Source organism: Lactuca serriola, chromosome 8, assembly GCF_051521515.1.
Source record: "Lactuca serriola cultivar US96UC23 chromosome 8, Lser_US96UC23_V15, whole genome shotgun sequence".
Classification (NCBI taxonomy): domain Eukaryota; kingdom Viridiplantae; phylum Streptophyta; class Magnoliopsida; order Asterales; family Asteraceae; genus Lactuca; species Lactuca serriola.
Genome location: NC_136415.1, coordinates 131,086,465 through 131,102,765, shown reverse-complemented (window position 1 = coordinate 131,102,765; position 16,301 = coordinate 131,086,465). Strand labels below are relative to the sequence as shown.

At 37.8% G+C, this 16,301-nt stretch overlaps 2 protein-coding genes across 3 annotated transcripts; one reads left to right on the top strand and one right to left on the bottom strand.

Annotated features, from left to right (window-relative positions):
* Positions 1-8,871: 8,871 nt before the first annotated feature.
* On the top strand, positions 8,872-12,172 carry LOC145067397 (uncharacterized). Its single transcript, XM_079014549.1, has 10 exons — positions 8,872-9,264; positions 9,369-9,734; positions 9,808-9,897; positions 9,976-10,092; positions 10,184-10,453; positions 10,579-10,738; positions 10,848-10,925; positions 11,103-11,203; positions 11,286-11,456; positions 11,532-12,172. Exons 1-10 carry the CDS (start codon positions 8,872-8,874, stop codon positions 11,997-11,999), a joined length of 2,214 nt encoding a protein of 737 aa, XP_078870675.1. The 3' UTR covers positions 12,000-12,172.
* LOC145069641 (organic solute transporter ostalpha protein (DUF300)) lies at positions 12,113-14,891 on the bottom strand. Of its 2 annotated transcripts, XM_079016594.1 has the most exons (10): positions 14,715-14,891; positions 14,582-14,636; positions 14,058-14,237; positions 13,928-13,984; positions 13,730-13,838; positions 13,466-13,650; positions 13,291-13,379; positions 12,960-13,209; positions 12,602-12,832; positions 12,113-12,527 (listed from the first exon to the last, which is right to left on the bottom strand). In XM_079016594.1, the coding sequence occupies exons 3-10, from the start codon at positions 14,223-14,225 to the stop codon at positions 12,222-12,224; spliced, it is 1,395 nt and encodes a 464-aa protein (XP_078872720.1). In that variant the 5' UTR covers positions 14,226-14,237; positions 14,582-14,636; positions 14,715-14,891; the 3' UTR covers positions 12,113-12,221. The 2 variants fall into 2 exon arrangements, with proteins under 2 accessions (XP_078872720.1, XP_078872719.1); XM_079016593.1 differs by having other exon boundaries at positions 14,582-14,891.
* Between the last annotated feature and the right edge of the window lie 1,410 nt (positions 14,892-16,301).

The following is a 16,301-nucleotide window of genomic DNA, read 5'->3' as shown; positions in this document are numbered from 1 at the left end:
TCTAAGTCATTTTGGTCACCAACCATGATTGCAAGCATAGTTTGAGGTTGATGTTTCGGATCTAGGTCCTTTGAGGGGTTACAAGTCAGAAAGGAGTGGCTTTTGCACTCAAGGAAGGCCCCATGCATTGTGAGAGCTTGTTTTAGGACCTTTTGAGCTTAAAGTCATATGCAAGCACGTAAAGGTTGTAACTTTACGTGCTAGATCGATTGTAGAAGCATAGATCTACATTTTGATCAAGTGTTGTACATCAGAAAGCGAAGATTCAGTGAGTGGTTGTGACTAACTCGGCGAGTCCGTTCTTGGACTCGGCGAGTCCAAGGTTCTGTCCCATATCAGTTGAGGGTCATAAGGACCCAATTAAGTGTGGAAAGGTTTTAAGGGGGTCCCAAGGGGTGACCCAACGTTCTGGACTAAGCTGTTGTTCTGGATGTTCATGGGACTCGGCGAGTGCATGAACAGACTCGGCGAGTCCAAGGCAATCTTCTTAAGAATGAAGATGAACTCGACGAGTTGTTCATACAACTTGGCGAGTCAAGGACAGGACCTGAGTATCAGTTGATGATGAACTCGACGAGTTGTTCATACAAGTTGGCGAGCCGGATGAGGATTCATTCGATGTTCATTTGGAAGGAAAATTCGTCGAGTCATCGCCTAACTCGACGAGTAGAGACGGGTTTGAGGTCTAATGGAAGGATAGGGACTCGGCGACTCGGCGAGCCAACTCGACGAGTCAGGTCAACTAGAAGTTGACTTTGACTTTGACTTGGTCAGCTGGGGGGGGGGGGTAAATGGTCATTTTACCCTAAGAGTAGATGTCAATTCTGACTAAGTATTTTGTGGGAATTTTAGCCAGAGGATTTCCGGAGCAGCAGCAGTCAGAGGATTCCCGCACAGTTCAACAGCTACTACGAGGTGAGTTACCTTCCAGTAGCGGTGGGTCTACGGCCACAATGCCGGCCCACCAGTAGGGATCGTATGCTAGATGTTTGTCTTTGTGATATTCATCTGTGGTTGTTACTACCTGATATGTTATATGCTAGCGTGATATGGTATGTGATAGTGATAGAGCTCGGTTGTTAGGACCGAAGGGTAGGTTAGGCACCCCAGATATGCCTAACAATATGTTATGACATGTTTAGCTGCTAGCATGATATGTTACATGAGATAGAGGTAGTAGGAGGGGGAAGAGTCCCCGAGATTCGGTTGTTAGGACCGAAGGGTAGATCGGACACCCCATATATGTCTGACAATTGATTATACTGTGATATATGTGATAGTAGTAGTTGATGGGTTTTAGCCATAAGAACTTTCCTATGTGCGTATGCAAAACCCTAATGCTTGGATCTAGGCTTTCTAATTAAACATGCTTTGAATCCAAGACTTCTAATGACTAATTAGGTTTAAGAACAATACAAAACAGATCTAGAATCATACCTTTGAATCTCTTGTTTGATCTTGTTGTCTTGGAGCTCTAGAATCACAATTGTAATTCCTCTAATGGCTTACAAACACCAAATAGCAAAGAGGATGATATGAAAGAGAGGAGAGGGGAGGAAATTCGGCCAGGGATTCTTTATTCTCAATGAAGTGCCGATTTCCCTCTGCCATAGGGTCTATTTATACTTGTAGACTCCTTAAGGGTTACAGCTTAAACCCTAGTTGGATAATCTTCTCTTAAAGCAATCCAAATCCATTCCTTAGATAGCCTTGGACGATTTTAAGCTATCCTTAGCGTCTAGAATCCGTCCACCCCTATCCAATATGGATTTACAGTCTAAAGTTTAACTATCAAACAATTGACAGTTTATACTCTCTTATTTAATTAATCTCTTTAAGTCACCAAATTAATACCAATTAATTTATGACTTATATTAATCAAATCTTACTATGCTTTGGGATTTTTTTTATAATATAAGAAACTGAGAATGATTCAGAAGGGAAGAGGTTGACAATAAGTTCTTTCAAAATTGACTATTTGTCCCTCTGTTAGAGGTGCTCCAGAAATGTCTGCGATCGAGTAAATAGCTCTACGAACGAATGGATTGGATCGACTTGGAAAATGGAAAGATTTGTACAAGTTATACGTTTCGTCACCACTTTGTGGAAAAGCCTTAGGTATGAATATGTTAGATACCTGTGACTCGATTGCTTAAATAGTATCTCTCCCCCAAAAAGCATGTTTTTTTTACCGACGCACAAAGAAAATATTTTGTTGCGAATGAACAAGATATTGAGGAATTGTCCATACGTAAAATCATAATTATTGATACGGGCCTTTTCCACATAAAAGGGGAATCTTTTGTTACAATAGAAGCAGAAGTGATGTGGATTATTCAAGAATCGAAGTTGATTTGCTTTATAAAAAGAAGATCTCAATGAACTTCTATGAAATGATTTCACGGGATTCAACCAATTGTATTGCTCGTGACACACATTGTGTATAATATCTTCACTCTCAATAGTTACATACAAGTCTCTAGAACATAGAAAAGCAGGATGTCCATGACGTGTACGTGTCGGATGAACCAAATCCTCGTTGAATTTTATTTTTCCATTAGAAGGGGCTCGCACATGTTCTGCAGTACCCCCTGTAAATACTCCGCCGGTATGAAAAGTTCTTAATGTTAATTGAGTGCCCGGTTCTCCAATAGATTGACCTGCAATAATACCTACGGCTTCTCCCAATTCGACCAGGTCGTCATGCGCTGGACTCCGGCCATAACATAATTGACAAATCCAAGATGTACTCCTACAAGTAAAGGGGGTTCGAATAGAGATTGGTTGTGCTCTAAAAGTTATGAATCTACTGACAAGTCCAACCCCAATATCTTGATTTCTAGTAGCAATACATCGCGAACCTATATATATATATATATATATATATATATATATATATATATATATATATATATATATCATTTGCTAATACACGGCCAATTAATGTTTGGATAAAAATCCTGTCTGTCATCATTCCATTTCGAGGACTTACAGAAATACCTCGAACGATGCCACAATCTGTTCGACGTACAACAATGTGTTGAACTACTTCAACAAGTCTGCGCGTGAGATATCCTGCATCTGATGTTCGGATAGCGGTATCCACAACCCCTTTACGGGCTCCGTAACAAGAAATAATGTATTCTGTTAAAGACAGTCCTTCGCGTAAATTGCTTTGAATGGGTAAATCAATCATTTGCCCTTGAGGATCCGACATTAATCCTCTCATACCTACTAATTGATGTACCTGAGATGCATTTCCTCTGGCTCCCGAAAAAGACATTATATGGACTGGATTAAAAGGATCGGTCATCCGAAAATTAGGATTCATTTCTTGTCGCAAATATTCACTTGTGGCATACCATATTTCGATCGATTGACGTAATTTTTCTACCGCGTGTACATTCCCATAATGATGGTGTTTTTCCAAAATAAAACTTTGTTGTTCAGGGTCTTGAACTAGCCATCTTTTAGAAGGTATTGTTAAAAGATCATCAATTCCTAATGAAATGGATGCGGCGGTAGCTTGTCGGAAACCCAGAGTCTTTACTTGATCCAGGATATGTGATGTATATCCTATTCCATAGTGATCAATAAATCGACTAATAAGCCGTTTCATGGCAGTTCCGTCTATCACTTTATTGTGAAAGACCTGAGTAGGTCGTTCTGCCATCAGTACCTCCATATTGCGCTGAGTAGAATTTTACAATGGGCTTGAGTCAGTGATTGGAAAACTTCCTTTTCTAGATCTTGATTCACGTAGAAATTCTGCACTTATGGTCCTAGTTAACCCGGAGAGACTCGAATTCCCGTTGGTAGCATAGAATTACAACAGCCCTGCCAAAACCCCTGTATGGCTTCTTCTATTTCTCGATAAAGGGAAATATGACCAAGAGTGGTTCGAATATATATATAAAGAATTTCTTTTTTTATACTTCGTACTATTAGATAGTGTCCATAAATCTCATAATAGGTCCCCACAGATTCATAGTGAATTTCGATGGGAACTTCTCTTGCAGCAATAACGCGTTGATCTAGTCGCCACCGCAGCCACAAAGGACTACCTAAATTGATTCGTTTTTGCCGATAAGCTCCAATTGCATCATAGTGATTACAAAAAAGGGTTCTTTTTTTTGTATACTTATAGTTATTATCTTCATTTTGATAGTTTCTACGATTACATGGATTATACCTATTTACACAAATACCCCGATGATTTCCACTCGTTAAGACATAGAGTCCACTAAGCATATCTTGAGTTGGTGCCGAAATCGGATCCCCAATAGTTGGAGACAAAAGATTCATATGAGAAAAAATAAGTAAACGCGCCTCTGCTTGAGCCTCCAAAGATAAAGGCACATGAACAGCCATTTGATCCCCGTCAAAGTCTGCATTGAAGCCCTTACAAACTAATGGATGTAAACAAATAGCGTGCCCTTCCACTAAAACGGGGAGGAATGCCTGTATGCCTAATCTATGCAGAGTAGGCGCTCTATTCAGCAATACAGGATGGTCATCCAGAATTTCCTGAAGTATTTCCCATACAATCGGTTTTTTTTTTCCGAATTTGACTCTTAGCAACTCCTATGTTCGAAGCAAGATGTTTTCTAATTAGGTCACGAATTACAAATGCCTGGAAAAGTTCTATTGCTATTTCGCGAGGCAATCCACATCGATGTAATGAAAGTGAAGGGCCCACGACAATCACGGACCGCCCTGAATAATCGACTCGTTTACCAAGCAGAGTCTCGCGAACTCTTCCTTCTTTGCCTTCAATTACATCTGAAAGCGACTTGTAAACTCTATTATGATCATCCCTCATTGGTTGTCCGCAGATTCCATTATCAAGAAGTGCATCCACGGCTTCTTGTATCAATTTTTCCTGAGATATTATTAATTCTTCTGGCGTAGCTATACTTGTTGTTAATAGATCTGTAAGAGTATTATTCCGATAGATAATTCTTCTATAGATTTTATTAATATCCGAGGTCACTAGTTTATCCTCATCTATATGATAGATTGGTCTCAACTCAGGAGGAAGAACTGGTAATAGACGCAAAACCATCCATTTTGGTTCTATATTTGTTCGAATGAAATGCTTAGCCAATTCCATGCGTCTAAGCAAAAAATCTTTTCTTCTTCCAACTTTTAATAATATTATTATTCTTCATATTATTCTCATAATATATTAATAATATTCATTCTCTCTTAATAAATCATCCTAGCAAGTTGCTATGGTGAAGGCAACCCAAAAGGACCATGCACAATCGGGTCAAATACTTGCCTAATATAGTTGCAGCCTTAGACACTATTCCAACAGTAGTAGGGGTGAATAGTCCTCGAGGTTCGGTTGTTAGGACTGAAGGGTAGTCGGCACCCCAGAATGGCTCGACATGGGTAGGTCAGCACCCCAGAATGGCTTGACACGGGAAGGGCGGCACCCCAGTATGGCCGCATGGGTAGGTCGGCACCCTAGAATGGTCGTACGGGTAGGTTGGCACCCCAGAATGGCCGTACCGGGTAGGTCGGGCACCCCAGAAATGCCTGGCAGTATGTATGTGATATGATTGTATAGTATGTGGTACGATGGGGGAACTCACTAAGCTTCGTGCTTACAGTTTTCAGTTTTGGTTTCAGGTACCTCTTCAGCGAAGGGGAAGGAGCTGGCGCGGTAGCGGCACATCATACACACACATATTGGTTTTCCGCAATATGAGATGTTCTGGGATTGTACTCTGCCATTATTATTATTATTTTCATGTTTTGGGTTTTCAAACACGAGATATGTTTTATGAAATGATATGATTGAATGATGATTTACTACAAATGTTTTACAAACCACTTATTTTAAATGAAATTTTTGGGCGTGAAAATTGGGTCGTTACATATACTTACCAAGACTGAAGTGAAAAGCTCAAGAGCAAACCTTGAAATCTCAAGTTCTAGAGACAGAAAGAGAGAGAGAGAGAGAGAGAGAGAGAGAGAGAGAGGTGTTTGCTCTTTGGTGAGAGAGTGAATAAAGTGGAAGGAGAGTGGAGATTTTTAAGCTTTTGATGAACCTTTACAAGTAGAGGAGGGGTGTCAAAAGACAAATAGTTAACTAGGTAGGGAGGAATAGTGACTAAAGGTTGTCCTATGAAGGTATGGGGGGGGGGGGGGGGGGTTGGCTTGTGTCATACACTAGATAAAGTCAACATTCTATCACAAAATCTAACTTAATAGATTTTATTCTTGGACAAGGATTTCCCCCAAAATATGATAAAAAAATGAATATTTAGGGTCTTTTATTTTAAAATACGAGTTGGGTGAAAATCCAGCGTTAAAATCACGAAAAACGGACTTAAAATGGAGTTGGGGTTGAAAACTGGGCAAAGAGGCGAAGTCTGTGAGGATCCGAGGTCAGCAGTGCAGGTTCAGTCTTAGAAGGCCGAGGACCGAAGGGAGGTTCGGTTGTAAGAGGACGACCGAAGGCGAAGTTGTCAGGAGCAAACTTGTCAGAAGCGAAGTTGGGCGAGGAGGAACCGAGAGCGAAAAGGACCGAACCTGAAGGTGACTTCGGTTCTTAAGAGGCTTCGGTTCTAGGGGGAGGTTCGGCTCCTTAAAGCTGTTTTTCGCATAAACTTCCATTTTCGAGCGATTTTTGACTAAATCAAGGGTCGGGATGCCCCGAGTGATTATAAAAAGTTAAGAGAGATTTGGGAGAGATTTCACATACTTGGAGAGATTTGGGAGAAATTTCACATACTTAGAGAGACTTGGGAGAGATTTCACATACTTAGAGAGATTTGGGAGAGATTTCACATACTTAGAGAGATTTAGGAGAGATTTCACATACTTGGAGAGATTTGGGAGAGATTTCACATAGTTAGAGAGATTTGGGAGAGATTTCACATACTTAGAGAGATTTGTGGTAGCGAGAGATAGAGATTTGAGGGAGACTTCGTTTGAGACATTTTTGGATGTTTAGCTTCGCTACGTAAGGTGTGTAAACCTGTTAAGCCTTGTTATGAATGTTATACGCCCCCGAGGGGTATGGGATAGTGTTTTACTAAGTAGTTTCATCACTTATCCTGATTAGGGTTTGAGAATTCTCAACATATGGATTTTTCAGGTGATAACTTCTTATTAAAATAGCAAGTTGTACATTAGTAACATAATGTATACCCTAATATGTAAGGTTAATTGAGTTGACCAGTTTGACTTGTTGACTTTATTTGACTTTGACTTGACCAGAAATTGACGGTTGTCACATGAAAACCCTATGTACTCACCAGGTTTCCCAACCCGACCCACTCAAGCTTATTTGTATCATAGGTGTCGATATGAAGCTACTTTACACTGAGGGATTTAAAAGAGATGTAGATCACTAGTGTAAATGAATGTAAGTTATGTTTATGTTTATGTATCTGTATTGACGATGACATCCTAAATATTTTAAAATGGATAAAAATACATTTCTTAGGAAATGCTTTGTTTACGTATTTATCATGTTTTTCTAGGAACGAATTCCACAATATTTTTATTAAAAGAGTTACTTTGATTTTTATGAAGCATAAACAAAATCGGTCTTTCTGGCCGTGAAAATGGGGATGTCACACTTGTGGATGTGGTCGCCCTTCTCGGATTTGGACATCTAGAATGGATGATCATCCAAAGAAAAAGTTCAGGGCTTGTTCGAATAGATGGCTAGGTGTAATTGAAATCTCTATCATGTCCATCTTCTATCTATTTGTTTGTTTTCTTCAAAAACAAGAATTTATTAAGATAATCATCCAAATAGATAGAAGATGGGCATGATAAAGTTTTCAATTACATTTATCCATCTGTTCGAATAAGCCCTAAACTTTTTCTCTGGATGATCCTTCATTCTAGATGTACAAATTTGAGAAGGGTGTTCACATCTACAAGGGTTTGCATCATCAAATATATTCTTTGTAGATCTTGAGTTTGACATTTGAGAGGAAGAATAAGAGGTAGCCACTACAAGAGATCGAACATAAACGCCCTTCGTTTTTCTCTTCTCTAAGCCCTACATCAATATATAAAGGGCAATTCTAATATGTTTATTCCATGTCATTAAATATAATGTCATGTCATTTGCCAACTAATTGTATACCTAATGAATTTGGTTGTCTCTAATGAGAATTAAACAAAATCGTAAGTTTGTTTGGTTTTTTAGACAAAATGTTAAGTTCGTTGGGTTTTTTTGAACAAACAAAACATGATTTGAATTTTTTGAATGGTTTCGAAACTTTGTTGATCTTATGATTCATTTTCTCGATATTTAATTATACGTCATAAGCTATGTCATTTGTTAACTTTCATCAGTTGGTTGACTCTAATGAGAATTGAACAAAAGTGTAAGTTAATTGGATTATTTTAGACAAAATGTTAAGTTCCGTGGATTTTCTTAAACAAACAAAACATAATTGGGGTTTTTTTTGAACGGTTTGAAAACTTTGTTGGACTTATAAGTCATTTTTCCTATTTTTTTTGGCTGAATTGAAAATATGTGATTGATTGAGATGAAAAACAAAATTAACCATACGCAGGATGAAATGTAAACATCTACTGATAATTAAGGACTAATATTATAAATTTACAAAAAGGAAGATTTGAAATCTCGCTCGTTATTGCTTACGGTTAGAAGGAACACACACCATATTCGTTTCATGCAACACAACAGACCGTTGGATTCCCGTCAGTTTCTCCGGTGTTATCATTGCCGAAAGATTGCCGGCCTAGCTACAACCCCAAAACACCAAGAAAAACGCGAAACATTACGAAGAAAACGAAGCGCACCATAGCTCCGCCTCCGCCCAGAAACCCTGTTCTTCCCGTCGTTGACCCTACAAGTCAACATCATTCAGAATGTCCGACGACAACTTCACGACGGGGGTCGAAGATGGCCTCAGGTTAGCAAAGCGTATATACTTTGGTAATGACCGGTCAGTGGCACCGCCTAAACATATAACGCCGATGGAGAAAGCTACACGATCGCTATACCCCACATCGCCTATGGTTTACGCCGTAATTTCCAACCCAGCCATCGTCGACAACCCTGACATGCCGAGTTACCAGCCTCACGTCCACGGAAGATGTAATCCACCGGCGTTGATTCCTCTTCAGATGAACGGAATTTCGTTTGAGGTGGATTGTTATTTGGATACGGCGTTCGTGACAATGAGCGGTTCCTGGCGGGTTCATTGCGTCATGGGAGACGAAAGCTGCAGTTGTCGAATTGCAGTTCCTATGGGAGAAGAGGTAATTAATTTTTCTAACTTAGGGATTTCAATTAGGTTTTTGTTTGGTTGAATTAGGTTAATTTTGTACAATTCTGGAATAATATTATATGATTTGGCTAACAGGGTTCAATTCTAGGTGCGGAGGTGGAAGTACCAAGAATAACATACTCAACTCAACTAGCTCCAACGGAAGAAATTGGGGAAAGAGAAAGTGTAGCGCCTCCTGAAGAAGGAGGCCTTCTGAAACCCCACATTTTTACTTTAACAGTGCCACATGTTGACGGTGGTTCAAATGTTTCAGTCAAAGTTCGATGGTCGCAAAAAGTAATGTATAAAGATGGTGAGTTCATATTAGATGTGCCTTATACCTTCCCGGAGTATGTCACCCCTGCCGGAAAAAAACTCCCAAAAAAGGAAAAGATACAACTCAGTATTAACTCTGGTCTCACAACCGAAGTTGTGTGTAACACTACTAGTCATCCACTAAAGGTATTATAGATTGTATCAATCTTTAATTATTCTTTAATCCTACCATTAAACACTTGATTATTCTTTAACCCAGGAACGAAAGAGAGAACCAGGGAAGTTGGCTTTATTGTATGAAGCTGATGTTCTTTCATGGTCAGCTACAGATTTTGTATACAAATACCACGTAAGCTCATCCGCCTTATATATTTTTATGATAAAAATAAAATCAAGTAACATGATATGTATTTGTAATATGTTTTAGGTTTCTACAACGAATTCATTTGGTAGTGTCCTTCTGCAGTCTCCATCAACACTGGATATTGATCAAAGGGATATGTTTGCCTTGTACCTATTTGCAGGACCACATAAGGGTAAAAAGGTTGGTGATATATATATTATATAGTGAGAGTGGAAGTATATAATATAATAGTTGAGGTTAGAGTGGTGATTTTGTCCAATTTATATGATAGATGTGCAGGAAAGAAGTTGTTTTTGTTGTTGATACGAGTGAAAGCATGAAGGAAAACACAATTGAGGTTACAAAGAATGCAGTGATATCAGCAATCTCAAAGCTTGATGAAGAGGACCGTTTTGGTATAATGGCATTTAATGATGAGACTCATTTATATTCATCAAGTTTAGAGTTAGCAAATAAGGAATCCATTGGAAATGCAACCCAATGGATTGACAAGAATTTTGTGGCGGCTGGTGGTACAAACATTTCAATGGCTCTAAATCAGGTTATTGTTGTTTTTTTTTTTTTTTTTTTTTTTTTTTTTCACTTAATTGGGGTTGTTATTTGTTAATGATAATAATAATAAAAAAAACAGATTATCTGATTTCATGTTCATGTGATACTTGTTAGGCCATAGAGATGTTTTCCGGGAAAAGTAAATCAGTTCCAATGGTTTTCTTTATTACTGATGGATCTGTTGAAAATGAGAGACAAATCTGTGAAGTTATAAAGAAACAACTACAAAACAAAGAATCAGAATTGGCCCCTCGTATTAACACGTTTGGTATAGGTATTGCTTGGCATTATTATTCCCTTTTTTTTAATTGCAAGTGTGATTGGCTTCTCCTTTAATTTTAGATGTGGAAGATTTGATAAGCTTGCATGCCTTAATTGTGCAGGATCATACTGCAATCATTACTTCTTGCGAATGCTTGCAATGATTGGCAGGGGTCATTATGATGCTTCGTACGATGCAGGTATATAAATTTATTTGTTTCAATGGAGATTTACACTCACAATGAATGGATATTCATTATATAAGTGAAGTAGATTTATTTTGAACTTCACTACCAGTGGTGGGATTATATTCATTAAAGTTAACAAAGGAAATTATGGTTGTTTGTTGGATTATATATGTGTTTGATTTTGATCAGAATCAATTGAAACTGGAATAAAGTCGTGGTTTTCCAAAGCTTCTTCTACCATGTTGACCAACATTGTAATCGACGGTCTAGATAGTCTTGATGATCTAGAAGTATGTTTCTCTGCATCTCTAATTTCCTCATTTTCAGTTTATTACCTTTATAAAATACCTAATTACAACTCCAACCCTACAGATCCACCCTTGTACAATTCCAGACCTTTCGTGTGAAAGGCCATTAATCCTATCAGGTCGATATAAAGGTGGTTTCCCTGAAACCCTAAAAGCCAGCGGCATTCTTCCCGATATGACCGACTTCACAATTGACATTCAAGGACAACGGGCCAACGACATACCTCTTCACAAAGTAGGTCTTTATTTACAATTTTACCAAATTCATGTTACATGATCTCTTTCTAACCATGTCACTTACTTCGACCAGGTGTTGGCGAAAAAACAGATCGAATTCTACACAGCTCAGGCATGGCTTTCAAACGATACAGAGCTGGAGGTGAAGGTCAGTAAAATGAGCGTGGAGACTGGTATTGTGTCAGAATACACTCGTATGATCATGTTAAAAACAGGACCCCCTGCAAAAAAATTCGGGAAAAAGGACGCCGATCCTAAAACAGTAACGGAAAAAATTAAAGTTTTGCATCAATTAGGGCTTGAATTTGGCAACATTACTGCAACAATTGAAAACATTCCTCCCGGTTTCTTACCAAAGTTGCCCACCCAAACGGAGATGCTGGCGGCAGCCGCCGGAAACTGCTGTGCAAATGTATTTGGCAAGTGCTGTTGTATGTGCTGCGTTCAAGCTTGTTCGAGAATCAACAACCAATGCTCCATCGTTTTGACCCAATTTTGTGGTTTCGTAACGTGTTTCGGATGCTGTGGATGGTATGAGTAAACATGTTGATGAGAGTTTTACTCGCGAATTGAACTCAATTTGAACCTAAAACATGGTGTGCTTCATGTAAAAAAAAATAGATGACATTGTAAAAATGTATACAGGCTAACATGTAGAAAAACAATCGGGATTGTAATATTTAAAGGTGTTGAGATTACTCGGCTAAAACAAAAGGTGGAGCAACTCCATCTCTTATAACTACACCACAACCACAAAGGTTGATTAATAACTTGGCTTTCTTTTAGAATTTGATACAGCATGCTTGTGCTCTTCGATTGTAACTTCTGAATTTTCCCGGGTCAAATGAGTTCTCCCAAATTCTTCTTTGTCTTTTTCGACCCGTACTTCAAGCTTCTTGTCATCGGGCCCCACTTCTATAACATCTTTTTCGTATTCATCAACTTCAACTTCTTGTTTCTGTTTTTCATCACCAACTGACAAATGATGGATTGTCTCTTGGATCTTTGTCATGCCTTTCCCGACAGGTTCAATTGCTTGATTTATAGTCAGTCTAACATCCTCTACAACCTAGAAAAAACCAGATAATATAGGTTTTAGCGACGCATAAGAGGATTTAGCGACGGTTTGAAAAGAGAACTTACATGTTGACCACCTTCAACAACTATGTCCTGAACACTTTCTTTGACACTAGTCCCAGCAGCCTCAACCTGTGTCTCCATCTTCTCAATACGCGTAGGTTTTGGGTTTTCCTCATCTACTTCCACAACTTCTTTTGTTTTTTGGAGGGAAAGTTTCCCGTACTCGTGTACTGACATATAATGATATTGTTTTGCTGAGAATACAAAAGTATGAGCCACGGATGCAATGGCCATCTGCAATAAAAAAAATATAAATATAAATTTCAGACAGTTCATTCAGTTCAAAAAGAGAAGCGTTGCTATCATTTACTCATTCAACACAGATAAAAAAACGAGTTGAGTTGTAGCAAGGAAAGCTCACTTCAATACAAATCAAAAAGTCCTGCAATTCGGTTTGAAATCTTCCGCCATTAGGAAGAATTTCAAGGTAACATAACAAGGCAATCCCGACACCTTGCCACCAAGTTGCAAATACAATGGCTTTAAAACTGATGAACTTTGCAAGGGGTCTTATTGGTTTAAGTCTTTCATGAGTCACATGGTAGAATTTCACGAGACAGTATAACGCCCACATTTGGCTAAAGTTTATAACAAACGCAATATACGGGTACCTGTACCAATAACACGATATCCATTCTCATTTTTTTTGAAAATAAACAGAAACTTATTGAAATTTATACATACATACATACCCATAGTACAACTTGAACTCACCATCACCATATACACCAACAAGTGCTAGTATCATTGCCAAAAATGAACATAAGGTCTTCAATATCATCTGATGCAATTATAATTACATAGAAACAAGGATTATATTATTAAGGTTTATACTAGTATATACTAAGCAATGGTTTTGTAACTCACGTATTGAACTAGTCCAAATTTCTCAATTTGTAACAATTCTTCCCCAAGGACACGTGGTTGTCTGAAGAATTTGCATAATGCTGTTCTATTTAAATCCAGTCTCACGTCTTTCCCATCTAACAATGGCTTCCTCAGAAGCTTTTCTTTCTCATTTTCAAGTAATTGAATCACTCTTCTTTCACCACCTAACAAGATAAATATATATTTAACACTTTGCACAAATAGTTAACTAAAAAGGATGGATTTTTATGGTTAATTGCTTACCAAGACAGGCAATCAAGTAACTTCCAAATGAATAAAGAGCAAATGCTTCATAGCAACTTCTTAAGATGTCACAAGCAAGAGCAAACTTGGGTTTCCACAATGACAGAATCTGATTAACAAGAAATCCAATTTTGATCCTAAAGATGTGAATTGAATATGTAAAGTTTGATCAAACTCATATTGACAGAAACAATTTACCGAGTCAGTGGCATAGACAGGAACCATAAAGAGAACTGCCACAATCCATTTTTGCTCCTGGAAATGATTGTTCTTTTAACAACATCCAAAATCTTGATATTATTTATTACAAAATCAAAAATCAACTAACCTCAGGATTGGTATACCATTTGAGATGCTGAACAATTAGAACACTTGATAGAAGTAATGCTATTAGGACAAAACATGCTGCAATAATGACAGCTAGCGTGTGGGGATCTTTATGTGTACTCTCGTTCATATAACTACTCATCCCTTCTGCTAACATCTTCCTAAACATCAAACACAGCTTCTGCAATTGTGTTTAGTTGTTATTGATTGTCAAATATCAAGTTCATAGATGATAAGTTCGGAACTCAGTTTCAGTGCCATGTAATCAGAATTAGGGCATAATGTTAGGTAATTAGATTGAAGTTCATATTCAATCAGCTTCCAGTTATAATTCTCACCAAGACTGCCTAAAATCGACTAACATAAAACAGTTCACCTAGCTAGTGCGTAGTATCCTCGTTTTGATTAGAACTGATACAAAATTGTTGTGATTTAGGGGAACCCGATAATTAACTATTAACACACGAATAAAAGATGTGAATTTTGGCATCTCGAAAGAAATTGAATTTAAACATAAAAACTGACCGGGTATCGATTAAAGCGCGAAAAACGATATCTTCATGTTGTGGGAATTGAAACCCTAAATTCAAAACGGAGACTCTGTTAAGAACATCATTGTAGTAGGATATGCATCGAGTGAGGTACGAGGTAGTTCGACCTGAAATGGACGCGTATCGGCATGATGGGGATTGTGGAGGTGTGACACGTTGCGGTTATTTTGTCGTCTAAACCCACGAGGATGTCGAAGGCAGGTCCCATTGCATGTGGATACGTTAACGCTGTCGTCAGCACTTTTTATGAATATCAACGGGGAAATGTGCAAAGAAGTGGCTAAAAGTTCAATTCTAACCAAGTTTTTTAGTTTGACAAAAATATTTTTGAACTTTACACTAATTCTTTTTATATAAACTTTGTAGTCAAAATCAAGTGACATATAGTGGTTATTTGTTTTTGGTCATTTTTGTTGTATGATATAAACGCAGCATTGCAAAGTTGCCTGATTTCGCTCGTTCTTATAGTTAGGTAGCCTATTCAATTACAAATGAAATAATAACAAAGGGTAAAATACAAAAAAGCAATGTATTTTCATTGTTTTGTTTATTATAGCTTCTCACTTTTATTTCTTCATATTACAACTTTAGGCTATGGTGTACAAACACCTAAAGGAGAAATGAGATGACATGGCACCGCGGTGAACACCACACCCAATGGTGTGCAGTGAAGCCCCCCACGGGATTCCTTTTCCCCGTGCCTCTTTCTCCTCTCTTCTTCCAACAGCTATATTCTATTTTTTTTTAATCTGTTACACTATAAATATTACATATTTTACTCTTCATTTCACACAACTTTCAACCATAACATTATTCAAACTTTTTTTTTTTTTTTATCAAAATGAATCCAAACAACCCTCCCACCAATCTCACTGTAAGATTTAATCGAAACAAGTCATATGGAAGTGGTTCAATGACACCAATTTGGAATGTTTTTTCTTTCGACCACCGGTTTACTAACCACAACTAAACCCTCCTATTTTTTTCACCGCTACCCTAATCACAACAATTTCACTATAAAAATGTACCACAATATTACTCTATGTTACCCATAAAAGCAACCTTATTTCACAATTTTGCCACTCTCCCAAAATATGTTCCGGAAAGCCAACCCCATTCCGAGCCAAAAATCGAGTTTGTTCGGGAAACACGACCAAACTCACCTTAAGCCGTAGCCAAACCCATTGAGGAGAAAATAAAATACGATTTTATTTTCATCTTAGAAAAAAAAAATTAGGAGAGTTAGATATGCCACACTCCTTGGCCTTATTATATGAGTTGCATCTTAGAAAAATCTTCTACTACTTGTAGCAATATCATCTAAATACAAAAATCATCCAAATACAAAACAATTTTCATTGCTACAATTAGATTGATTGTACTCTTATTTTCATTGCTACAATTGGATTGATTTTTCAAAGAACATCCTAGCAAGAATTAAAAAATTGAAACACTATGAATAGATTTCTCAAAATACAATGTCTTGATAAGAAAAAAAAAAGTCAAAAAGTACAATGTTGTATAGAAATAATTGAAAGTAAGATGCTATAATACACAAATAAATTAAACTATGTTGCTATTTCTTGCATTTAGAAGTCTCACGTTCTGTCATCACATGTTGCTTGCCTTTATGAAGTCTGATAAATGTGGCCATTGCCAACACATTGAAAAAGACATATTACACAATTCAACGG